At 38.3% G+C, this 26,403-nt stretch overlaps 1 protein-coding gene across 3 annotated transcripts in view; it reads left to right on the forward strand.

Annotated features, from left to right (window-relative positions):
* The window catches only part of LOC113513223 (uncharacterized), a 41,541-nt gene that overhangs the window by 2,814 nt on the left and 12,324 nt on the right, over positions 1 to 26,403 (forward strand). For 2 of the 3 annotated variants that reach the window (XM_052903611.1, XM_052903612.1), the window contains exons 3-19: positions 7,945 to 8,163; positions 8,766 to 8,871; positions 9,268 to 9,414; positions 10,638 to 10,796; positions 12,098 to 12,237; positions 12,622 to 12,889; positions 12,972 to 13,225; positions 13,609 to 13,732; positions 14,744 to 14,864; positions 15,830 to 16,070; positions 18,813 to 18,934; positions 20,047 to 20,200; positions 20,499 to 20,655; positions 22,293 to 22,439; positions 23,076 to 23,207; positions 24,342 to 24,507; positions 25,255 to 25,393. In XM_052903611.1, the coding sequence (XP_052759571.1) occupies positions 7,945 to 8,163; positions 8,766 to 8,871; positions 9,268 to 9,414; positions 10,638 to 10,796; positions 12,098 to 12,237; positions 12,622 to 12,889; positions 12,972 to 13,225; positions 13,609 to 13,732; positions 14,744 to 14,864; positions 15,830 to 16,070; positions 18,813 to 18,934; positions 20,047 to 20,200; positions 20,499 to 20,655; positions 22,293 to 22,439; positions 23,076 to 23,207; positions 24,342 to 24,507; positions 25,255 to 25,393 (2,796 nt within the window). The remainder of the gene's footprint in view (positions 1 to 7,944; positions 8,164 to 8,765; positions 8,872 to 9,267; positions 9,415 to 10,637; positions 10,797 to 12,097; positions 12,238 to 12,621; positions 12,890 to 12,971; positions 13,226 to 13,608; positions 13,733 to 14,743; positions 14,865 to 15,829; positions 16,071 to 18,812; positions 18,935 to 20,046; positions 20,201 to 20,498; positions 20,656 to 22,292; positions 22,440 to 23,075; positions 23,208 to 24,341; positions 24,508 to 25,254; positions 25,394 to 26,403) is intronic. The other variant, XM_052903613.1, reaches the window with a different exon arrangement.

Consider the following 26,403-nt stretch of genomic DNA (forward strand, 5'->3'; position numbering starts at 1 on the left):
TACTATATCGTACGAATTTACCGTCACGATATAATAGGAGAGGAATTACGCAGTTGTACGTCTCCATACACGCTTTTAATTTACCGCAACGATAAAGTGGACGTCCGCGGCTTAACAATAATTCAAAACATTAGTATACTTAAATGATATTTTATTCCACTTTTATACTGTAACGGTAAAAGAGTATGATATTGCGTCGTGCTATGACAAATTAAACGCCCAACACGAACTAATTCACAATTGTTTTTGTTTTAAAACAAAAGGAATAGATACTCTAAAATATGTATTTATGTATGCATATGTTACTACCATTTTATAAAATTTATACGTATTTATATACTGTATTTTTTTTTTTTTGTAATAACAAATTGTACAGCTTTTAAGTTTAACAATCGCTATCATATTTCTTTATTTAGTAATTCCAACACACGGTGCCTATTATGCTGTAAAGTCAAGTGATTCAATCATTATCGCGGGAAAATAATAACAAGAACGTAAAACGTGCAATCAATCATTTCCCCCGCATTTTGTGTGTATTATAATGATAGTAAATGACTTTCATTGTTCATTCCGTTCATAGCTGTTCGTAGCCGTGTTTCACTATATTAGCTACGATTTGTTTGGGGAAAACCAGTATTATAATGTAAATTCGTTGTTTCAAGGCTGACGAATAATGTAGGAACATTGAAATGTAAAGGAAGTTTTCTTATCTATATGGTCACTTTTTCTTATCTATTTCCACTGTCAAATTGCAATATTTATTAATGAAAATTATATGATAGTTCTGCGCTACTATATAGGCGATTGAGTACCACTACGTGATGATAGGCGAGGATAAAGTCAGGTCGAATAGCCCATCATGACGAATTCACCAGAAATTTACCATGGTGGTTACCAAGGGAAACTGTGTGGAGATCGACGTAATATAATAAATATAACAATAGGATCGCTGGTTCCCGTTATTAAAGCCACTAGTCCTTCTCTAATTAATTTATTTACAGATATATGACGTGTTTTTTTTTATACTACTTAGAATGGCAAACAAGCTGACGGCCCACCTGATGTAAAGTGGTAACCGTCGCCTATAGACATGAGCAGTACCATGGACATAACAGAGTATACTGTTTCGCCCATGATAACCCCCATGCGTTGCCATTCCTGTGGACTCAGGTGTTATTCCTCTGTACCCAGTAAATTCACGCCCTTCAAACCGAAACACAGCCACAACTGCTTCACGGTTGAAACACGAATGGTACAGAGGTACCCAAGCAATGCGAGCGAAAAAAAAAATACGAGCGTGACAAATATGTATCATACATACAACACGCTATGTGACTCAAGATTTTCACAACAGTCATAAATAGAGGCATGTGTTGTTCAGTACATGCAGTCAAGGGCTAAGATAAATAAATAGCCATCCATATTGCATTAAAAAATAAAAGAATTCATGGTGTAATTCTTACAGTACGCTTTGCATAAAAATTAATAATCAGTCATCTGTCAACGAATCAACAGAGCGTATTACAAGCTGCAGAAAGCCCTCCACGATGCATTCAAATAAATGTTGGTGCATTGTATATACAAAGGACGCGATCCTCTTGCCCCTCGGCTCGTTAAGTTCAATTAATGTTTTTATTTGAACACATGATACGCTCTCCAAAACGTTTATCAAGTTAATGTCTCGATCCCTGGCCTCCATGTGTTGCTGTGACGTAATTATTAAAAAATCCCAACTTGTATAACATCTTGTATATAATACCAGTATATATTTACCTTCTTATTCATAAAAACTAAAACCGTATACAAACCTATTGTAACTGTTGCACTGTTTAGTAAATTTTTTATACCGCTGAGATGGCTAACAAGCATACGGCCCACCTGATGGTAAGCGTTTACCGTAGCCTATGAACGCCTGGAATACCAGAGGTATTACGCGCGCGTTGCCGACCCTGAAGAAGCCTCTTTACCCCCCTTTTGAAGAACCCCATGCTGTAGTCTCTTTGGAAAACCTCGGCCAATTTCTTTTAAATTGGAAATTTAGAACAGAAGAAAGAGACAAAACGTTTTTTTCCCAGTTGAAAAAAGGTTTACGAGGTGTTTTTACGTTTTTATGAATAAGGGATTCAGTTTACATTTAGCTCATTCATTATTAAGGTGTTATAAATTTATAATTATTTAGATAAAATATTTAGTTTATATCAACATATAAAAACGCGTTTTTTTTTTTTAATAAAATCCAAATACCAATAAATTTTTAACAATTTATATAGATAACGGTTACCACTTTCCATCAGGTGGACCGTCAGCTTGTTTGCCATTCTAAGTTGTATAAAAAAAAAATATTAGCAAATCCTCTGTCATTAAACATAAACAGCAAAAACTCTGACATTAAATTCTTTCACCTATTCGTTTATTTCTCATTGAATAATATATATAAATAGAACTACAAGTAAATGGCTTACAATCGCCGTACATATGTAAATGTAAAGTTATCTTGTACATAAATGTATTGAAAAGAGTAACTGTTGAGTTTCTTGCGAATTCTTCTCAACACATAACAACATTACGTATCCAGTAGTAGAATTATAAAAAAAAATTACTGTTTAAGAGAGCAAACGAGTATATTTTTATATTTTTTTTTTATCAATTTAAACTTTTTTGATACAAATTTTAAGTAAGAATTCTAAATTAAAATTTAACTGAAATAAATTAGGCTTTATTGCTCTAATTCTCTAATTTAGGGTCAATAATTAATACGCTAAGTACAAGCAAATGTAGGATCTATTTAAGTCAATATTTTTATTCAAATCTTTTTTAAATAATAGCTGCTTGTATGCATAATTATTTATATATATATATATATATATATATATATATATATATATATATATATATATATATATATATATATATATATATATATATATATATATATATATATATATATATATATATAATACACATAATAGCAGGTTGCACTATCCTCGCCCTTTGATACGAGCGATGTGTCACCCTAAAAATAGAAGCAGAACATGTTATGTATTCGCAGAAACGTTTTTTTACTTTTTACATTCTTTCTATTATGTTCATTGGATTCTTAATAGTCTATAAATAAAGCAACCTTCTAAGATTACCTTACTGTTGTATCGGCAGCTTCATATTTAGTTACAACGATACGTATTAATTACAGCAGGGCTATCGCACATTTTATGACGATAATTAGATGTAAACAAAAATTTTATAAAAATCTAATGCCTACACAGACGAGAAATATTAGTGTTACTTTATATATGCCAACAATTTTTTCTTTATTTTAGAGTAAGATGCGGACGCTTCACTTGTATCCCCTTATTTATAAAAATTAAAATGTCTTACAAACATGTTTTAACTATTAGAGTGTTTTGTCACCGTCTTTCTAATTGAGAATTTAGTGCAAAAGAAAAAGACAAAACACTTCAATAGCTAGAATAAATTTATGAAAGGTTTGATGTTTTTATGAATACGGGAGTTAAACTTTTGTGTGTTATACAATGGAGTATTGTATATTATATGTTACAAAGAAAATCGTCAGAATATTCAGTAATTTCACTGCAATAAAGCATTAAAATGTTTACATATTATTACATCTGACTGTACGATGGAATTTTATTATAAATAAAATGTTATATTATTTTTACATGTCACTGTACAATTGTATTCCATTCGACTGTAAAGAGTTGTGTCTGTGTGCGGTAACCCTTCATTGGTTATGTATTATCGACACTGCTACGCTAGTAGTATCGAAAATCAATAATATGAATCACCTAATGCTTGTTAGTAAGTCAAGGAATAGGTTCCAAGTATGCTAGTTACCGGTCATCCACATAAGGGCCAGTGCATACGAGTTACGGCCCTCGAGTTACATTTTATTCGTTACAATTAATTAAAACTGTATCGTATAACGCACACAATTAAGAAGCTAATAAGATTGTTTTTCACAAAAAAGAAATCTATTACAATTAGAGGGAGACTTTGCACAAAAGTCGATTGCTTGGGTACCTCTATCGCATTCGTGTTTCTACCGTAAAGCAGTTGTGTTTGCATGGCTGTGTTTCGGTTTGAAGGGTGGGATATGGCGTGAATTTACTGGGTACAGAGGAATAACACCTGAGTCCTCAGGAATGGCAACGCATGGAGGGTATCATGGACGAAATAGTATACTCTGTTATGTCCATGGTACTGCTCATGTCTATAGGCGACGGTTACCACTTTCCATCAGGTGGGCCGTCAGCTTGTTTGCCATTCTAAGTTGTATAAAAAAAATTTGTGGCAAAACCAGAAATTTTGAGTTAAATAATAAATTACTGAACCGATGTTGGTAAAACTTCTACGGTACGAATCTGTAATAAGGATATCTTTACACATTGTAAAACCGATTTCAATTATGGCAAAACTATTTATTTTATTTTAAAATTAACTAAAACTACTAAATCGATTTTGGTAAAATTTCTACGCGACCTGTAAGTATGTGCTTTCACATAAAAAAAATAATTTTTCAAATCGATTTACAACTGATGGAATTATGAAGTAACAAATATAAAAAAATTAACAACCGAATCTAGAACCTTCTTATTTCTAAAGTCAGTATAAAATACTGTGTCTCTCCTGTGTTATACGATGCAATTCTAACTGATCTATTTTCATGGACTAGTATTAGAATTCTAGTTGACGGTCATCCAAATAATGGTCTATGCAGACGAGAGGCATTCCTTGGAGACACTTGTTTGTATTCAAAGTAGGTCAGAATTGCATTACATACATAATTTACACGAAAGAAATTATATTTAAGTCCTCGTGTGTGTAATTCAATGCAGTGCTAAGTGACCTCTTTTGAATGCAAAAAAAGAATTCGAGATTTGTCCCTTGTCTGTATAGGCCCTAATATTATAATACAGTAGTGGAACAGCTTATGCTGCTTATAGCAATAGATGCTACTGTCATACCTTCCATCTTAGACCGTATACCATACAAATAACGGTATCACATTATGTATACAAATATAGTTCATCAATTAATATTTATATAGTTGATAATGCAACAACATTCATATTTGACGACCTCCATGGCTCAGCGGTTGGCGTGTTACTTGCGGGAATAAGATGTCTAGTTCGCTTCTCGGTCAGATCAATTTTAATTTTTTTTTTTTAATTATCATAGATTTGTGTGTAGTGCCGTTACATTATCATTGTATGTTCTCGTCATGAGTTAAAAAGTTTGTGATTAACGTTATTAGTAATCCTGTGATAAAAGGCTCCTAAATTATACATACATAATTATATAGCTACTTGGTTTAGTTTTCTTTAATATTCTATACAATTTCCTATAATTACACGTTTAGTGAAATTACATTTACATTGTTTTAAGTCATATTTATTTTTAAATAGTCATTAATTGCACACACAGTTGAGTATAAACAATGCATTTGTATGTAAAATAGTTGTAAAATTTATCAAAAGATGTTTTTTTCGTAAAGCTTACACAAGGACAGAATATTTAAGCCGAAGAAACTAAGTGCTAAGCAATTGGAATCGATACGCGAATGGGGGTATGTCGCCCTATATATCTGTATTATTTATGTACCTATATTCAAAATCACATGGACCAACATTGGTGCCAACGTTTGATATGACATTTACCATATGCATGTTGGCGCCAATGTTTTACCCCCAATCATTGCATGCTTCATATTAGAAACGCTTCTCTATTCTATCTCTATATATGTTTATGTGTATTTCTGCATTGTTACGTACCGTAGCCCCATTTTAGGAATTGTAGTATATATTTTTAATCATTAATAATAAAGGCATGAATTTTTCAGACCCGTAGTGTACCTACCTGATGAAATATACCTACTTACAAATTTATTTTTTTATAAGCTGCAATATAATAATAATAATATTGTAATATTTTTAATTAAAATATAACGTTTAAAAATTGTTTATTTATATAAATTGTACAGTCATACAATTCAAAATAAGTGTTGTATTTTTAAATATGGCAAACAAACATTAATAAACATGGTATTTAAATAAGTAACGTGGTCTCCATTTGTTATCACTGTAGACTGTACCTACACGTACTGGATTTATTTTAACCCTTTTAGTGCCATTTATTTTTACTCGTATCTACTTAATAATGCCAAAGAAATCTTTGTCGTGTTGATGTCATTCACCCTTGTCTCTAAAAAAACTGTATCTCCTCCAAAAATTATCCAATTTTAATATATTTTTTTGACAGCAAGCTAAACAGCGACTGATTTCACGAGCGCTATGACGCTCGTGGCACTTTTAGTTGCAATGCGCACGGGCGCGATGGCGCTCGTCGGCACTCAAAGGGTTTTTCAAAAATTTTGTGCAGCCTCTAAAAAACTGACATGTTCTATATCCAAATTGAAACTAAAGATTGATATGGGACCCGTCATAATAATTAATACCGACTTGATTTGTAGGTACATGTAATGTTACGTCAATATTACAATAGTTCTATTGAGAGGCCCTACCGAATAAAAATTGCAACGTTATGGTTTTCCAGCATTATTTTACATAAGTTGTTTAAAATTCAGTCTTATGCCTCAAATATGTAGGGTGATTATTAATTATGCTATTATTTTCTTTCGTTTGTTAATTTGCAGTGATTACATTGACAAGACAATATTAAACAAGCAAACATGACAAAGATACAAAAGAACTCAACAACAAGAAGAAAAAACATTGTTTATATTTAAAAGCTATTTTAACAAGTATTTTTTCATATTTATAGGCGTATACCGCGCTGGTGGGGGGCGGGGGGGGTATATGCTGTGCCTCCACAGAGTTGTGTGGTACCTAATGTATTATATCTTCCATATTTAGAACTAACAAAATTTTTCATCGTGCCTCTCACCAAATTGTTTATAATTACTCCTCTCCATCTAAAGGTTGCCTGGAAAAGATCGCTCTTAGCGATAAGGTCGCTCATTGTTTTCTCACTGTCATTATTTCTTGTAATTATTTATATTTATAAGAAGTTTACTATTGTAATCTTTTGGAGGAAACAATAAAGAGTATCTATCTATCTATCTATCTCCAGATTACGAGCGAAGCTTTCAGCAATGAATAAACACATCTCTTAAGAGTACAGTATGCTGCTTTTTTAAGCGGCCCAGCCCTCTGGAAAATAATCTTAAACACACCACTGTTTTTATAAGATAATGGCCGCCATATTTTATTGCAGTCATGTTCCTTATTGTACTCTTCTAATTAAATCTAATATAACAACGCCATTAATCTCACCTCGCTTATTAAAATACATGGGGTCGTTTGGTCGGCGTGTTGAGCAGAAGATCCTGAAATAACATACATAATACGTTAAAAAAAACATTATTTATTTATTTATTTACACTTTATTGCACCAAGTAAAAAGAGAAATAACAAATACAGTAAATATTAATGAGAAGTGATACAAAAGGCGGCCTTATCGCTAAGCAATCTCTTCCAGACAACCTTTGGGTAGAGGACATTGAGAAAAAGACAAAGGGTAGGTGGCGCACTATTATATAAATATTATCATATACAAACATATATACATACACACATATATACACATACATATATAATATATACACAATTAAATATATACATAATACATACACATACTTAACAGCACACATACAACAGAAAAAAAATTACCCTCCTTTCTTTGATAGTCGGGATTAATTGTACTTTGAAGCATGTAATCAAATTATTACTGCAAACACCAGTTTCTTAATACATGTTTATATAATATTAATGTAACTATATAATAAAATTTAAAAAATAATGTGCTATGTGTGAAAAAAAAAGTATTAAAAACCATAACGTTACAAGTCTTATTGGTAGAGCATTTTGAATTTTAAGTCGTATAACTACAAGGTTGTTATTCCAACAGAGAGTTCGAAGTGCCGTCCCGCCACTTCCCAGGGCAGACGCACGTGTGGCGCGTGGCGAGTTGGCTTCAACGCGGACGGGTGCGGGCACGGGAGGAATTGTACAGCCACGTGGCGCGCGCGGTTGCACTCATTGTCGTGGTCGCCAGGGACCGCCTGCTCAGGGATGAGCCCCTCTCTGTGATAGCGGGGGCGAAATCCATGATTATGGGTTTACAAAGGTGAACATTTCTTACTTGTTTGCAGTTAGACGATTTTTTTTTACTTTAAGTGACCGAATGAACATCGAGCTCTAGGACTATATGATTATAAACCCTCAGGTTATGAAATAGGCTCCCAGTCGAGGTTTTTCCAAGAAACTACAGTATGGGGTTCTTTAAAAGAGGGGTAATGAGGTTTTTTTAAGTTTGGCAACGCGCACGTAATGCCTCTGTTATTGCAGACGTTTATAGGTGGGCCGTATTTTTTTATACGACTTAGAATGGCAAACAAGCTGACGGCGCACCTGATGGAAAGTGGTAACCGTCGCCTATAGACATGAGCAGTACCATGAACATAATAGTACACACACATACTGTTTCGCCCATGATACCCCCCATGCGTTGCCATTCCTGAGAACTCAGATGTCGACTTTTGTACAAAGTCTCCCTCTGGTATGCTTGTTTGCCACATCAATGTTATAAAAAAAATATGACTCATCAATTAGAACGACGGAAATTCTTCCCTCAACAGATGACGATACATTGCAGGCTCACTATGTACTTTTGACACTACGTTTGAACGATCACAAGTAATATTAAATGAACTGTATGTTTTGCTCTAGACTGCTGGATCTCGCTTTCGGTATGCCTTCGCTGGAAGCTCGTGATCTCGAGAAGAAAATACGCGAAGAACGATCTCGATATTTAGTTGCGGAACTTATTTGTAAGGTAATGACAGTTATTTTAAAACCTAATAGAAGTAGTAAATCGTAATTCGAAATGAGAAAACAAAAATTAAGTTTTTACTTTTTTTTTTGGGCAATTTTCCTTCCTCGGACATCAATGAATATTTGAAAAAAAAATCGTTTTAAAAACAATTTTCATCGTGCCTCCAATCAAACTGTTTACAATTACTTCTCTCCGTCCAAAGGTTGCCTGGAAGAGATCGCTCTCAGAGATAAGGTCGCCCATTGTTTTCTCACTGTGATCATTTCTTGTAATTGTTTGTATCTATAATAAGCTTACTATTGTAATCTTTTGGAGGAAACAATAAAGAGTATCTATCTGTCTATATACTCGATCTATCTTGTATTATGTAAGTAGTCAATTTCCTTATGTGGTCAGCCCGAGCACCAGGAGGACATAGCGGCGCTGGCGGCGTGGGTGACACGAGCGATGCGGCGCGCTGCGTCCGAGAAGACGGACGCGCGCGACACCCCGCGGCCCGTGCCCAGGGTGCCGTGCCTCTACACCACGCCGCAGCGGACGCAGGTTACCATCGTAGTCTCCTTACACAGCTCCAGTACCAGGAAGTCATAACAACGTGCGAGATGCACGCGACCCCACGCGGCTCGTCTCTAGGCTCTGCTACTATATCATGCAGCAGGAGTCGCAGCTCACTGCTATACTCATCTTAAGGCAAGCTCACACAGGTCTGCATCGATGGATTTTCGCTTGTTGTAGTTTTTTTTAATGGATGGTAATGGAATGGTAACCCCGCCTGCGCTATCGGTGTACACTGGCGGGGCATCAGTGAGGGATGATAGGTAAGGATGAAGCAGGTCAGTTAGCCCATCGTGACGAATTTAACAATAAATCAATCACGATGATTTCCAGGGGGAACCACGAGGAGGTCGACCTACCCTGTCTGTCGACCTGACAGGGTATATTGCTATATAATCCCTTCTTCCCCAGCTTGTTGTAGTTGTGTCAGCCGTTAACTGTCCACTGTTGAACGTAACTTCCTTCATAAGGGGGATTTTTCTAGTAGTCGCCACGCTTGGCGTAACTGCAGTTTGGCTTTTGACGATGTTTTAAGAGAATTGCTCCTTCCCCTCCCTCCTCCATAAGTTCCTTTAGTCGCGGAGGAGGTGGCTTATTCTATCCCAGGGCCTGCAGGGCTATTTTCAACGGATTATTCTTTGTAAACTCATGTAACCCTGTCTATTGATTCGCATCGTACGAAACATATGCGACGACCAGTCAATAAAGCCAACGTGATTGCATGAAAGGGCAACTTTTCCGGTGCATACCGGTAACGTCATCTCTATCAGTGGACGCACCCCGCCCGCCCGCGTCGGTCCCTATTTATTTTTTCTGTTTTTTTTTTTCGTCTTCTGCTAACAAGCAACGACAAATAATTGTACTTCATTACTTTTCACGGACACTATGAATGTTGATAAGTAATTGATTAGAAAACTATAACAATATTGTTGAATAGACACTTCCATAGACACTAATTGATTTAAATGACTTGGTTTTACATGACATCTTAACAGCTTTTTGTAGTGGGAGACTGCGTCGTGAAAGTTGGCATTTATTTACATTTTATGTATAATTATCCCGAAGTATTAAAGGTTAATCGAAATATAAAATTGTTTTTAAAATATCAATGTACACTTCACAAGCGTACTTCGTTTATACTAATGTGTTTTACCTCATTAGTACTAATGTTTTCTTTCCGCTAATGTTCCATTCCATTTGTTCTCACGCAGGTGGACCTGCGACTTTACCGCCGTGACTTGCTGCGTCGCGCCGCGGCGCCCTTACAAGCGATACTGGAGCGAGAGTCGCGCGGCTGGTTTCTACACTTTAGGGAACGGAAAGCTGCACAGCTCGCCAGTCAGAAGATGCCTATGAAGGATATCGAAGAGGTTATTAAACGTTATATCTTACTGTTATTTACCAGAGGGAGACTTTGTACAAAAGTCGATTGCTTGAGTACCTCTGTCCCATTCGTGTGTCAACCGTGAAGTAGTTGTGTTCGCATGGCTGTGTTTCGATTTGAAGGGTGGGATATGGCAGTGAATTTACTGGGTACAGAGGAATAACACCTGAGTCCTCAGTAATGGCAATGCATGGGGGTATCATGGGCGAAACAGTATACTCTGTTATATCCATGGTACTGCTCATTTCAATAGGCGACGGTTACCACTTTCCATCAGGTGGACCGTCAGCTTGTTTGCCATTTTAAGTTGTATAAAAAAAAACTAACTATTTTTAAAATAACAAAAATATTTTTCTGTTGTATAAATTAATCATTTATATTAACTCTTGTGCTTACAATATAACGAATATCTGCCTTGGCTACGGTAACGGTTTACTATTAGGTAGGCCGTATGCTTGTTTGCCACCTTAGTGGTATAAAAAAAACTGAAAAATGCAATTAAAATAATGAAATTTATATCATGCTACATGTGATATGGCCAATTTAAAGGCCGTATAACATGTTCGTGCCGTAACGTAACATGCCGTGTTCATGACGTCAATGAGATGTCTAAACCGGAGAACGATGGGTCAGTTAGGGTACCTAATAAGCCTGTTTGATGTGAATTGATCGATGAAAATTGTATTGTATTGTATTGTAAATTGTTATTTTTTTGTTGATGATTCAACGAAATTATTAAAGTTTTATTGAAGTTGTTGACACTGAGATTTTTTAAAATGTGTATTGTTTTTAAATTTGTTCTGTGTTAGTTTTTTATAAAACCATGTACCTATTGATGTTTTTTTACTAAAGCGAATATTTTATATTACAAATACATATGTATTCGTTTTACTTACAGCCTTAGATTATATAGATAGAGCATCGAACGTCCAAAACGAGTCAACTTTTTGTCAGCTAATTGTCAAATTAGCTAACTCGTTTTTTTTACCATTATTCTATATACTTAGGCATAAAATGTACCATGACGTATTATTTAATAAATAAAATGAGTGATTATACATTAAAAAGATGCAGAAATTATGAGACAATAAAATAAATGTAGAATTTATAAAGAAAATACTCATAAACATTTATCACACAAAAAAAAGTTCACCCGTTTTTCTCGAAGTATTTGTGTGGAGACTCTTTATCTATATATAATCTAAGAGTACAGCATTGTGCTGTTTACATGAGACATGTAGTGAGTAGTGAGTAGTGAGTAGTGAGGTGTGCGGTGCGCGTGCGCAGGAGGTGCGGTCGGCGGCGATGCGCGAGTACGTGTCGCGCGTGTGCGACGCGGTGCTGGACAGCGAGCCGCTGGCCGCGCTCGGGCCCGACGTGCCCGCGCTGCTGGCCGCGCAGCTGCGCGCCGCCGCCGTGCTCGACAGGTGAACTTACCAGCCGCACCGAACACACGCGACCAGTATTTATCGGCTCATCAAAAAAAAATATTCATTACTAGTTCACCTGGAAAATATAATTAAGGGAACACCTTAATCACCTAGCGATATGAAATATATTTTATCGTATTTACAAAATATACATAAAAAAATCATAAAATCGGTCTAGCTGTTTCGGAAGAATGTGACCACAGACATTGTTGAGACAAAATTTATATCTATATATATATATATATATATATATATATATATATGTATGTTACTGTACATATTGTTAATATGTATAATCTGTATCATTCTTTGAAGAGAACAAAGAACTCTTTAAAGAGTTTCCATTGATGAATGAATTGAAAAGAACAATGGAGTGCGCAGGGCGGAGGAGGGCGTGCGGCGGCGGCTGGAGGCGGGGCTGGCGGCGGCGGAGGCGCGGCTGCGCGCGGCGCGCCCCCTGGCGGCGCGCGCGGGCGCGTGGCGGCGCGAGCGGCTGGCGGCCGCGGCCGCGCGCCTGCGCGCCGAGCTGCGCTGGGCCGCGCTCGAGGACGCGGCCGCCGCGCTGCACGCGCACGGCCTGCTGCAGCACCGCTACTTCCTGCTGCGCGACCTCGCCTTCCAGCGCGACCGGGAGCCGCTCCTCGTCAAGGTGAGCACTGCGCTCACGTGTGCGCTGTGGTGTGGTGTGCGGTACGTACGCTGTATACTGAGGTGCGTGTGGCGGCGTGCAGGAGCTGCGCGCGGCCAAGAGCCCGACGCGCGAGTTCACGTGGGCGACGCGCATCTGGCTGCCGCAGCGGTGGGTGGTGGTGCGCCACTTCCGCGGCCGCTCGGAGCGCATCCCCACGGTGCTGAGCGCGCGCGCCACGTCCATCGTGACGCCGCGCTCCGACCCGTCGCAGCCTGTGTTCCTCGTGCACAAGGAGCGCGTGCGCACCACCACCACGCGCTGGCCCGCCTGGCGGCTGCTCAACCTCGCGCACAGGTACTGTGCGCCCACTGCACCTTGCACACCCTGTCGCCGCCCTTTGTTCTAATAATGAAAAATAAGTTCTTTCTTTAATTATGGTTTATAAGCTATTTTGATATATGTAATCCCAGATTAATAAATAGTATCGAGCCCCTTAGTTTAAAACGTGACTTTGCTTTTCCTTGCTTCTTTTACTACCTGTATAAAGAATTGTGTTGTGAAGAACTTTTCGATATAATGTCTACAACTACCTTTTACCGTCGCACACCTTAGGTCATGCACATTGCGATTTCAGAAGATCCCTGGTGTTAGTCCCTATTTATCCCTGAGCAGTTTACCACCAGGCTTGTATATTAGTTAATATAAAAAATATATGAAAAATAAAAGTATAAACACAGGACATGGTGCTGGAGCTGGAACATGATGTTCCTGCTGGGCGTGCTGGTGCCGTGGTGCTCGCCGCTGTCCCTGCGCACGCTGCTCTGCGTCAGACCCTTCGTGCCGGACTACGAACTGTCACAGGTTACTATCGTAGCATATAATTGACTTAACTTGAAGCTAACTTAACATCATGAATTAGGAAGCGAAAGAGATTTGTTTGAATTGAAGCTTTTGGCGTTCCATTGTTTCTTCCTATCGTAATGGGAGACAGGTGTGACAGATATGTATGTATGCTTAGCGTTATAAATATACCAATATAGCTCTGACAAGTACCTATACTCTTTTGCAAACGTGATTATACTCGTGAACTGAATAAAAATTATAAAATTGTTAAAATGACATATCTGATCCATGTTTTTAAACGGATGGCTATGTAACGTTACCCTGCTTATACTATCGGTATACGCTGGCAGAGCACTAGTGAATGATGATAGATGAAGATGAAAGCAGAGCCTTTGTAACCGAATTTATCAAGAATTAACGTTTATGGAAACATAAGGTTTCCAGGAGTAACCACATGAAGGTCAACCTGAAAAAGTATATTACTAGCAACAGAGACACTTGTCCGTTTACTAACAACCTCTTCCCCCATTTTACCCGTGTGTACTACCTTCCTTTGCAGTGTGGTCCCAGCATAGAATAGGCCACCCATTCCTTTCCCGGGGGTATAGTAAAAGGCGACTAAGAGAACTTATGATCAAGGGATGGACAGCAGCGTCCCTCTTAAAACGTCACCAAAAGCCTATTTGCAGTTATGAACCTGCCTGCCAAGCATAGCAACTATTGGCAAAATCCCTTTTATGGGGAAGGTTTATATTAAGCAGTGGACAGTTAACGGCTGACGATGATGCTACCTTCGTCATCTGTATGCTAGATCCTAGTTGGCACTCAAATAAAAGTACTGCAAAATTTGTTTTCAATAATAAACTATATATTCGGATGTAGATCGAACTCAAAGAACAAAAAAAAATATAATATACTAGAGACAATGTACAATAGATCATAGCGCGATGTAGATGTTTAACAGCGCCATCTAGTTGTATTTTGCGGACATTAAATAACTTTATATGACGAACACAATATTTATTGCAGGTAAATGGCACGCTATTCCCTAAAAGAAGCAGCGAGACTCAGACGATGTGGTCGCGACTACTGACGCTGTGGAGGCACGTCTCCAAGGAACGGACGCGGTTCGAGACAGAGCCCGACACAGGTTGCATTTTCTTTAATAGTTTAGTTTTAAACTGGTTATATTAAAATGTGAATAATCTGGTGTCAAAAGAACGAAAAAGTAGTTCTCATGTCATATAAGAATAGTATAGAAATAATCTTTATTAATTTTTTTTTATACAACTTAGAATGATAAACAAGCTAACACCCCACCTGATGGAAAGTGGTAACCGTCGCCTATAGACATGAGCAGTACCATGGATATAACAGACTATACTGTTTCGCCCATGATACCCCCCATGCGTTGCCATTCCTGAGGACTCAGGTGTTATTCCTCTGTACCCAGTAAATTCACGCCATATCCCACTCTTCAAACCGAAACACAGCCATGCAAACACAACTGCTTCACAGTAGAAACACGAATGGGACAGAGGTACCCAAGCAATCGACTTTTGTACTAAGTGTCCCTCTTGTTGTTGTAAAAGATTTATAAATCTTTTAAATTAATTTTTTAATGATTGTACTGCTGGGTTTGGGACGTTGTTATCTGCTAAGAAGAACTTGCAAAAAAATATTTACTCTTTTCAAATTAAATAATTTACAAGATAATTTTACATTTGCGTGGATACTGTGACTGTAATTAGAATATATGGTAGTGAAGGGAATTATCTGGAGAAGGATTATTTGAAGAGGCTGAAGGATACATTAATTAGTCCAAAAAAGAGATCATTTCTAAATAGCATAATAATTGTTAGATAATGAATTCCAAGTTTGTCCACAGACGTGAAAATTCACCGATCGCTTGCGCAATATCCTCATACATTTCATGTCCAGGAATCAAACACGATTCTCAAGTGTTGTATGAAACAATGTGATAATCAAATTAAGGCGTCGTAGCTTGACGAGACACTCACATATCGCTCTGAATGTTTTATTGCTCTTCACCATTTTACCGTTAGAATGCATTGTCTCTAAGCATACAACTCAAAATAGACGTAACATTAACAGGATTATTAGGCAAGGGCCTGAGTCGGCAAGCGAACCGAGTGTGGAACTACGGCGTGGTGGGGGGGCTGGGCTCGGTGTGCCTGCTGTTAGTGTTCCCGCTGGTGGCGCTGGTCAGCAGCGTGGTGTCGCTGATGGCGGCAGCCAGTGTACCGCTGTGGATGCCCGTGCTCACACTTGCCGTTCACGCTGGCAATGCGTTGCTGTACGAGACCGACTGCCCCGACCCGTCCCGGCTCAATAGGTTAGTGGCCCAGTCCAGTACATTCGTAGAATGTGTGTTATTTATTTATTTAACTCTTTATTGCACCATAAATAAAAATATAGAATGACAAATGAATAATTCAAGTGAAATACAGTAACATAAATACAGATTGAAATATACACATAAAGGTACAAAAGGTGGTCTTATCGCTATGGCAATCTCTTACAGACAACTTTTAATTAAACGAGAATAAAGAGTGTGTTATTTATTTGTTGGAATGATTGTTAGCAAGATCAGCGACTATTAAAATATACAATATTTATTCGCTTGGGGAAAGGGGTTGTTAGTAATGGGGATTAACAACCCTATTACTACCAATATAGGGTATATTGCTAGTAATCAAGTAGACCTCCTCGCAGTTCCCCCTAGAAATCATCGTGATTGATTCATTGTTGAATTCGTCACGATGGGCTAACTGACTTGCTTCATTTTCATTTATTATCCCTCACTGGTGCCCCGACAATGTATACTAATAGCATAGGCAGGGTTACCATTCTATTGCCATCCATTAAAAAAATAAAAACACATTCAGCTCTCGCTAATTATTGTTTGAAGGCAATACTGAAGTAAACAATCTCCTGTTTAAATGAAATGTTTCATTTTGGGCCCACTCATTGTATTTCAAAAATTAAAAAAAAATACGAAAATTAACAAATGAGTAAAATAAAAATTATTTACTAAGTAATTTATTAACACAAAAATGTTTACGTTTGTTATATTAAGTTATAAGGACATACGGGTATGCGACCCTGGCCTCCCGAGCCGCTGCAGTGTCCCTTTCCTTTCCCACATAAGTACCTTATTCCTCTCATTCACCAATTTCCTTTACGCATTTCCAACGTTCCCTTCCTCTTTTCCTCAATCCTTTCTTCCGTATCGTAGATGGCGGAAACCACTAACAAGTGCATTCCCAAAGAAGGTTGACGTCAGGCAGGCGGCCGGTCGTAAAACTAAGCTAAAAAGGGGGGTAAAGAGGTTTCTTCAGGGTCGGCAACGCGCGCGTAATACCCCTGTTATTGCAGGCGTTCATAGGCTACGGTAGCCGCTTACCATCAGGTGGGCCGTATGCCACCTCAGTGGTATAAAAAAAAACAAAAAAAATATTTTTATAAAATGGATTAAATATATATATATATATATATATATATATATATATATATATATATATATATTACGCCGACCCCACTTAATAATTGGAATAAGTGTAGGAAGAAGAAGATTTTAAGTTGGCGTCGTAAATTTTTTTTTTACATTGCATAAGGCACGTATGCATGATGTATTTCTAAACATAAACACTGATTAAAATGACATTGATGTTCTCTTGTATTGGATTTTGTGTTGCAAATATTGAATCTGCAATGTATTCTATGCCAGAAATAAACAAAAGCGTAGAAAAGGATTTATTGAATTCGAATATGCTTTGGATTATTTTTTTATACGTAGTGTACAAGGATAATATAATCCATACATTTCTGAAATTGGAACAAAACAATGCGATATACTGAGACTCATACTGTTTCGATCCCTTTAACATGTCACTTTGCTAGCATTGGGATCAACTAATAAAAATACTTTGAGGCACTTTGTACATATCATAGAACTGTATGCGACCTTACCAGAGGGAGATTTTGTACAAAAGTCGATTGCTTTGTACCATTCGTGTTTCAATCGTGAAGCAGTTGTGTTTGCATGCCTGTGTTTCGGTTTGAAGGGTGGGATATGGCGTGAATTTACTGGGTACAGAGGAATAACATCTGAGTCCTTAGGAATGGCAACGCATGGGGGGTATCATGGGCGAAACAGTATACTCTGTTATGTCTATGGTACTGCTCATGTCTATAGGCGACGTTACCACTTTCCATCAGGTGGGCCGTCAGCTTGTTTGCCATTCTAAGTTGTATAAAAAAAAAGACCTCTGTTTTGCACATACTACCTTTATACTGTGTCACATACTGCAGTTTAATAACTGTTGAAAAATTAAGATTTTTAACATCGATGACTATATTGTTTCAATGAAAAATCGCTGATGGATATAGCACAGCAAATAAGCGACTTCATCTCTTAAAGATCTAACGTTAACCTCATTATAATTATTTCTTTATTTGCTCTTTATTGCCTTACTTAAAGAACAATACAAACATAAATATATATTACACTTATGAAGTACAAAAGGCGGTCTTGTCGCTAAATCAATCTCATCCAGACAACCTTTGGGTAGAGGAGAAAGAAAAAAGGCCATAGCTATTTGGCGCTAGAAGCACTTCTAGTGCAACTAATATAAAATGAAAAACGCTAATATTAATAAAATATATGTTAATAATCATATGCACTTTACATCTGACAAAAACCAATATATATAAATACATAACATACATTCAAATACAAATACATAATTTATTTATTTATTTATTTATTCATTAGTACAAATATGTGTACATGGCGGACTTAATGCTAAAAGCATTCTCTCCCAGTCAACCATAGGGAAGTGTCAGAATACTCGAATGCAGTATTAGTAATTATTGATATACATACATACTAAAATTGCATATATAAACGAATAAATATATATAAATAACAAATATACTTACACATATATGACATATACTATATTATACACGAAATTGAGAATAATATAAAGCACTTACTGCTCGGATAAAGTAAAAAAGTGAGCGTGAATCAGATTTATCTAATGCCCTGATGTAATCTATTATTATTTTTCAGATGGCTAGTACTGTTGGAAGTGCTATTATGGCGGATCGGTATACTAGGTATATTGCAACCAATCGCCGCGGTTATTGTTGCGGTCATCCTCTGTCCACTGTTCGCTGTACTGCTACTTGTCGGTGAGTTTTATTTTTTATTTTTTTATGCAACTTAAAATAGCAACTAAGCTGACAGCCCATTTGATGAAAAGCTGTAACCGTCGCCTATAGACATGAACAGTACCATAGACGTATCTGACTATACTGTGTCGCCCATGAGTATAAATATTTTCTTTTCCTCAGTAGCCATTTTTGCGACCATTTCTGCCCCGCATCGTGTATAAGAGGCTCGTAACAGGAAAATAATTATTTTTCTACTAGTAATATTCAAAGCACATACATTTTAATCATAAAAAACAATCGCGCATTGTCCCATTGCGTATTTATGTGTACATAAACTACAGCTCTTCAATTAAAACTGAATGTTCATAGTTCCCACCATTTTTTCCGTCAGTTTTTTACTTCATGTGTATATCTTCTTTTTTCATACAACTTAGAATGGCAAACAAGCTGACGGCCCACCTGATGGAAAGTGGTAACCGTCGCCTATAGACATGAGCAGTACCATAGACATAACAGAGTATACTGTTTCGCCCATGATACCCCCCATGCGTTGCCATTCTAATGAATTGTAATTTACTTTTATATTATCGACAACTTTATACGTGGCATTTTTACGTTACATTATTGAACGTGCTTATGGCTGGCAGTATCGCTTAATAACCCGTATAGCAATCGGCTCTAGGCTAGCTCTATACACCAACTACGTTACTGATTTTTATAATTATCAAATTTCAATTAGAGGTTATAGATAATTGTTTTTATTTTTTAATGGATAATGAATGGAGTGATAACCCCGCATGCGTTAACGGTATACACCGGCGGGGCACCAGTGAAGGGTGATAGATGAGAATGAAAACAGGCCAGTTAGCCCATCATGATGAATTCATCAGGAATTAACCATGATAGTTTCCAGGGGGAACCGCGAGGAGATCGACCTGGTTGGGTATATTGCTAGCAATAGGATTCTCAGTCTCCATTACTAACAATCCGAAAGAGGTTTGCTTGAATCGAAGCATTTGGCGTTCCATTGTTTCTGCCTACCCTAATGGGAGACAGGCGTGACAGATATGTATGTACGTATGTACTATGAATGCGTTTCCCCGTACATGGTGCGCGGCGGGCATGGGCAGGCGGCGTGTCGTGGTGGGCGGCGCGCGGCGTGTGGGAGGAGGCGTGGTGGCGCGGCGTGGTGGTGCGGCTGGCGCGCGTGCCCGCGCACGACTCCGCCTTCTGCCGCCGCGTCGACGGGCCCGGCCTGCGCACGCGCGCCTACTACCAGATCACGTGAGCCCCTCTAGTGCACCCACCACCGACCGACACACGCCGACACGCGCCGACACGCGCCGACCTCACTTGCACACTATCAACTCACTTGGTAGTTCCATTTCGTTCAAACAGACATCAAACGTGCTCGTAACTTATGAATTTTTTTTTTGTATGACACATTTGTTCTAAAACTATTAATTTCGTAGATGTAAATTATCTATCCTGGAAGAATACATTTTCATTAGTAGAAAAATGCATGTACCTTATGTACCCATACAGTATATAAGTGCTCAATGGGTTTAAAATATAATCACAGATGTGCGCAAGCGCTGGCGGCGGCGACGGCGCGAGCCGAACTAGAAGCTCTCGCCGCGTGGGCGGCCGATCTCGAACGTGCCATCGACCGTCCATTGCGCGACTACAGGCACTTTGTCGACGCCTGCTTTGGGCCGTTCTCCGTCCAGATCGCTAAGGTATCGCTGACAGAATAAATCATATGTTAATTAATTAAGAGTCGGCATTACTTTTATGTTCATGAAACTGGAAAATTAATCTGTGCAGCTTAGAAGTGTCAACATACAATAAAATAAATAAATATTCTTAACTTTACTATTTAAAAAAATTGTATATATATATCAGTTCAAAATAATAATTGAATAGTTTATATTTATTTATTATATATTATTCAATCATCATTTATAATATAATTTTAAATTTATTTAACTAACTCTTTTAAATCAAAGTAATAAGTAAAGATAATCACCATTACGAATCATTAAGCACACATTCATCTTGTTCGTTCAAATGTATTAGTAAAAATTTTGTATAGTTTTTATTTTCCAATTTCACCTTACAATATAATTTCTCCCATGTACTGAGTTGTAAATGTATATTATGGTAAAAGTTAACCTAATTTTGGCGAATGATTTGTGTGCATACGCTGTATGTATATAATGTATATCGATTGTATATCACAATCCAATTATCCGCATGTGCAGAAAATATAACAATGTACGCAAGGACCTTGATATTTTCCAACATTCCTTGCAATGTCACATGCAGGCTGCCAATTTGTTACTTTAAATTTATAGCCGTCATTCTTTTAATGTATATAATATCGAATGTTATGTACAGCAGTTATTGGAGTGCAAATTTAATGCTGTTTTATGTAATATTTATTTTATAAATGTATTAATTTATGTATATGTATGTGTATATATATATATATATATATATATATATATATATATATATATATATTTTATATGTATTAGTTTATCCATATATATTAAAAGTAACGTTTATGTATTATATGTGCATTTCGTATGTGTATAATATATTTATATTGTGTATTGCCTTAATGTGTTACTATAATTGTCACATATTTTTCACCACATCAAGCCTTCATACGCTTTCTGTTTTTACCCAATGGTTAGCTGGTAGAGAATGCCATATGGCATTAAGCTCGCCATTTGTACAAAATTTTATTGTGCAATAAAGAATAAATAAATAAATAAATATTTTTTTCTCAAACATGCTTGGAAATGTGAGCATTATTTTTACAATCTTCTTCGAGATAAATTAAAATTGCCATACTAGCCAAGATACATGCGGGCAGCGGCCGGCAAAAGTTGTATGAAAATCCATATCTGTCGTGTTTTGCGGCCAGATAAATTACTATGTAAACTCATATCTGTCCTGTAATTTAAAAATGGAATGTATTTTACTTCGAAACATGGCTACCAAGGAGGTAACTTTAAGGTTTTATTTAAATTTCGAACTGGCTTACAAATAGAAAGCTGTTTATTGAAAAAAAAAAACAAACATTATGGCGCGTGAAAAATTATTATTGTTCGTTATTCGTTATTGAACTTAAAAAGTAAAATTGTGTTTTTGATTTCCGCGCATTGTTTGAGAAAAGTACTATACAAGCCTTGGCCACAACTAGGCATTGATGGACTCACGTGTGTGTGCCTCGGCGACACCTCGGCCCACATTTGTACGTTCGTCCTTCAATGCCTCAGTTGCTGGCCGCTGCAGTAATGTACTAGTGATGTCTTGGCTTGCTATAAGTAATGTGTGGTCGCGTGGTGGTGCGTGTGTGTGGTAGACGGGCGCGTACCGGCAGCTGGAGCGCGAGTGCTCGGAGCTGGCGGCGTCGCTGCGCGAGAAGGTGGCGGCGCGCCGCCGCGACCTGGCGCTGCCGCTCACCGACGCCGCGCGCGCGCGCGTGCGCATGACCGCCGCCGACCTCAGGGTCAATACTTTTTAATTTTTTTTTTTAATCACAAATGAAATGGTGACCCCGCTTGCGTTTTCGAGAGAAACAAAGAAATATTTTTGTTCAGGTACACTTAAATTTAAGCATTTTTAATAGTATTTTTTTTATTATCCGTGCGTTTCGTGCCCGTTCGGAACGCAGTTTCAGCCAAGAAGAACGGGCAAGAAATTCAGCTGTTGCTTTTTTCGAAAATGAATAAAAAGGAGAATTTTCCGTTTTATTTAAACAAATACAGTTAAACGCTGATATGGTGATGATGATACAGAAAAAGCATTTTTAAATGGATGATAATGGAATGGTAACCCCGCCTGCATAACAGTATACGCTGGCGGGGCATCAGTGAGGGATTATAGGTGACAATGAAAAGGCAGCTCAGTTAGCCTATCGTAATGGATTCACTTGGAATAGAAAACGATATTTTTCAGATGGAACCGCGAGGAGGTCGACCTGACAAGGTGTATTGCTAACAATGGGGCTACTAATTATCATTTCTAACACACCATTAAGCAATTCGTATATGAAATAGGTTTATTAAATAGCTTATTATTTGTAGAATATACCCGGGGCCACGTTATGTCTGTCTGTATTAGTTATGTGGCGATGGTTGTACAGCGCGCGGTACAGGCGATCGCGACGGAGCTGTCGCGCGTGTGGAGCAGCGTCGCCCGCAACGAGGAGTGGTGGAGTGCACGCGGCCTCGACACCGGCGACTGGCACGCGCTCGCCGCCAACACGCTCGTGGACGTACGTACCGCACGCACACGCACGTGCACGCACACGTGCACGCGCACGCACACGCACACGCACACGCACGACGTACAGTGCTCGAGATGGTTACATGGTCAGATGTAGGGGATCGTGCATGCTCTCGATATACCTTAACAGTAATTAATTTAAAACTTTCACGTTGTTTACACATATTTTAAATACACAATCGGGATTTAACGCGATGAAAAAGTTGTTACAGGTAAATAGTACTTACATACTTGCTGCTTCTTTATTGCCAACGCTAGCTAGCTAGTGAGGGTACCCGAAAAGATTGACGCCGCTAGCTTCCGTCCTGTCGTGACTACGACGTGGTACAATCCTCGTTAAAATCCGTCGAGTAGTTTTTGTTTCTATAACGAACACACAGACAGACAGACAAAAATTTTACTAATTGCATTTTTGGCATCAGTATCGATCACTAATCACCCCTGATAGTTATTTTGGAAATATACTTCATGTACAGAATTGACCTCTCTACAGATTTATTATAAGTATAGTTAATTGAATCTATCGGTCTGGGTGTTATTTGTGTATTTATGTATAAGTAATCTCTTGAAAAGAGAGCTTATGGTAGAGGAATGGGTAGCAGTGTCCCTATTAAAACAACACTAAAAGCCAAACTGCGGTTTCCAAACCGCCTGCTAAGCGTGGCAATTACTGGTAAAATTCTCCTTATAGGGGAGGTTATGTTCAGCAGTGGACAGTTAACGGCTGATACAGCGATCTCATGAAAATGGTTGATAGTGTATTTTTTTTATACAACTTAGAATGGCAAACAAGCTGACGGCCCACCTGTAGGAAAGTGGTAACCGTCGCCTATAGACATGAGCAGTACCATGAACATAACAGAGTATACCTACTGTTTCGCCCATGATACCTCCCATGCGTTGCCATTCCTGAGGATTCAGCTGTTACTCCTCTGTACCCTGTAAATTCACGCTATATCCTACCGTTCAAACTGAAATACAGCCATGCAAACACAACTGCTTCACGGTAGAAATATGAATGGGCCAGAGGTGGCCGAGCAATCGACTTTAGTACAAAGTGTCCCAGCTTTGTACAATGTACCGTAATAGTGTATGTTGAGAAGCCATAGTGATGCGCGCGCAGGTGTTCGAGGCGGAGGTGCTGGTGGCGCTGCAGGAGGGCGAGGCGCGGCTGCCGCTGGAGAGCGGCGCGGGCGACGGCGCGCGCGGCTGGGCGGCGCGCTGCGGCCGCGACCACGCGCCGCCCGACGTGCTGGCCGAGCGCGACGACTGGCGCCGCGACACCGCCGGTCGGTACTGCCTCTCTAACCGGACGGTCCCTCGAGCCGGATATATTCACATTCAGATTCTTTATTTGTATTAAAATACATTATTACATATAATTTCTGTGCTGTAAGTAAAGTAAATAAATTCTCTATCTATCTATCTATATCACATGTCCATATTTAGAAATAAAATGATCTTCATTGTGCCTCCAATCAAACTGTTTATAATTACTCCTCTCCATTCAAACGTTGCCTTGAAGAGATCGCTTTTAGCGATAAGATCGATTGTTTTCTCATTGTGATTATTTCTTGTAATTGTTTGTATCTATTTATAATAAGTTTACTATTGTAATCTTTTAGAGGAAACAATAAAGAGTATCTATATATCTATCTAAACATGGTTATATAAATATATATAGTTATATAGTATATCAACATTAAATATTCTATATCAAATGTATACAGGCGGTTAACCATCAATAAGATGTTGTTCAGATTTTTTATTTTATAATTTTTTAAAATAACATTTCTGAGCAATATTTCCAGGGTGTGTATTCGCTAATAAAGCAAGCAAATCGGCAGTATCTGTAATCATAAAACTTTGTCATTTTGATTGTTGAATAATTAAAAAATAAACATATAACAGCACATAAAGTAATTTATAAGCCTCAGTCAGCCATTCAATAGGTAGAGATGTGCGGTATAGTGAACATCCGCAGCTGTATGCGTATGTAGCGACATGTGGGCGGTGTACGACGGGCGGTGTTGCAGGCTCGTGGTCGGAGTGGTGGTACGGCGCGGCGCCGCGCGTGCCGCCGCCGGCGCTGGAGCTGGCGGCCTTCAGCCCGCGCGCGCCGCCGCAGCCGCCGCTGCCGCCGCCCGCCGCCGTCGCGCTCGTGCTGCACAACAGGTCGCCCTCCACCTCCCTTCACACCATCCGAGCTCATTCTTCCCCTTGATTACTCCAATTTTATTTTTTGTAATTAGAGCAAATTTCACAGTGGATACTAATCCTAAATGTCCGGGAGGAAAGGGATTGTTAGTAATGCGGACAACCAGTCTTGATGAATGAGGTCAACCTGATACAGGGTTTATGCTAACCATATGTCAGGTTGACCTCCTCATGGTCCTCCTGGAAACCAACGTGTTGAATTCCAGGTGTATTCATCACGGGGGGCTGACTGACCTGTCTTGGGGGAACAGGAATTGTTAGTATTGAGATCCAACAGACCCATTACTAGCAATATACCCTAATAGGTCAACCTCCACGCGGTTCCCCCTGGAAACCATCGTGGTTAATTTTTGATGAATTCATCACGATGGGCTAACATCCCTGCCTTTTCATCCCCAATCATCTTTCACTGGTGCCCCGCCAGCGTATCCGAATAGCGCATGTGGGGTAACCATTCCATTTTCATCCATTAAAAAAAAAAAACTGACCTGCCTTTTCATTCTCACTTATCATCCCTCACTGATTCCCCGCCAGTGTACACCATTAGCGCGGGCGGGGTTACAATTTCATTATCATCTATTAAAAAAATTTAAAATGTTCTATCCTCGTCTATTCTTCCAATTTGTTTTTAATGTCGACTGTTGTGAGTCAATGCTCTATCAATATGTGCTAATCCGAAAAGTTTTTTTTTTTTATTACACGTCTGTATTCACGAGTATTAATTGCCTTTCTGTAATTAAAGTGAATGAGTTCACACGCTTACAATTTATTAACTTCAGACTAGAAGAAGTACAAGTTTTAGTAAAAGATCACTCCTGAACAATAATTAAAGATTGTGTCCCATGAAAAAAATCCGACTTCAGTTAGGAAGAAACTATTGAAACAATTTGAATAATATTTCTATGTGAACAATCTGTAAGCTGTAAGCTTTCCAATATAAAAAGAATTTTACAAATCGCTTTAGAACT

This window comes from Galleria mellonella, unplaced genomic scaffold, assembly GCF_026898425.1.
Source record: "Galleria mellonella isolate WM207_F2 unplaced genomic scaffold, CSIRO_AGI_GalMel_v1 utg139, whole genome shotgun sequence".
NCBI lineage: Eukaryota > Metazoa > Arthropoda > Insecta > Lepidoptera > Pyralidae > Galleria > Galleria mellonella.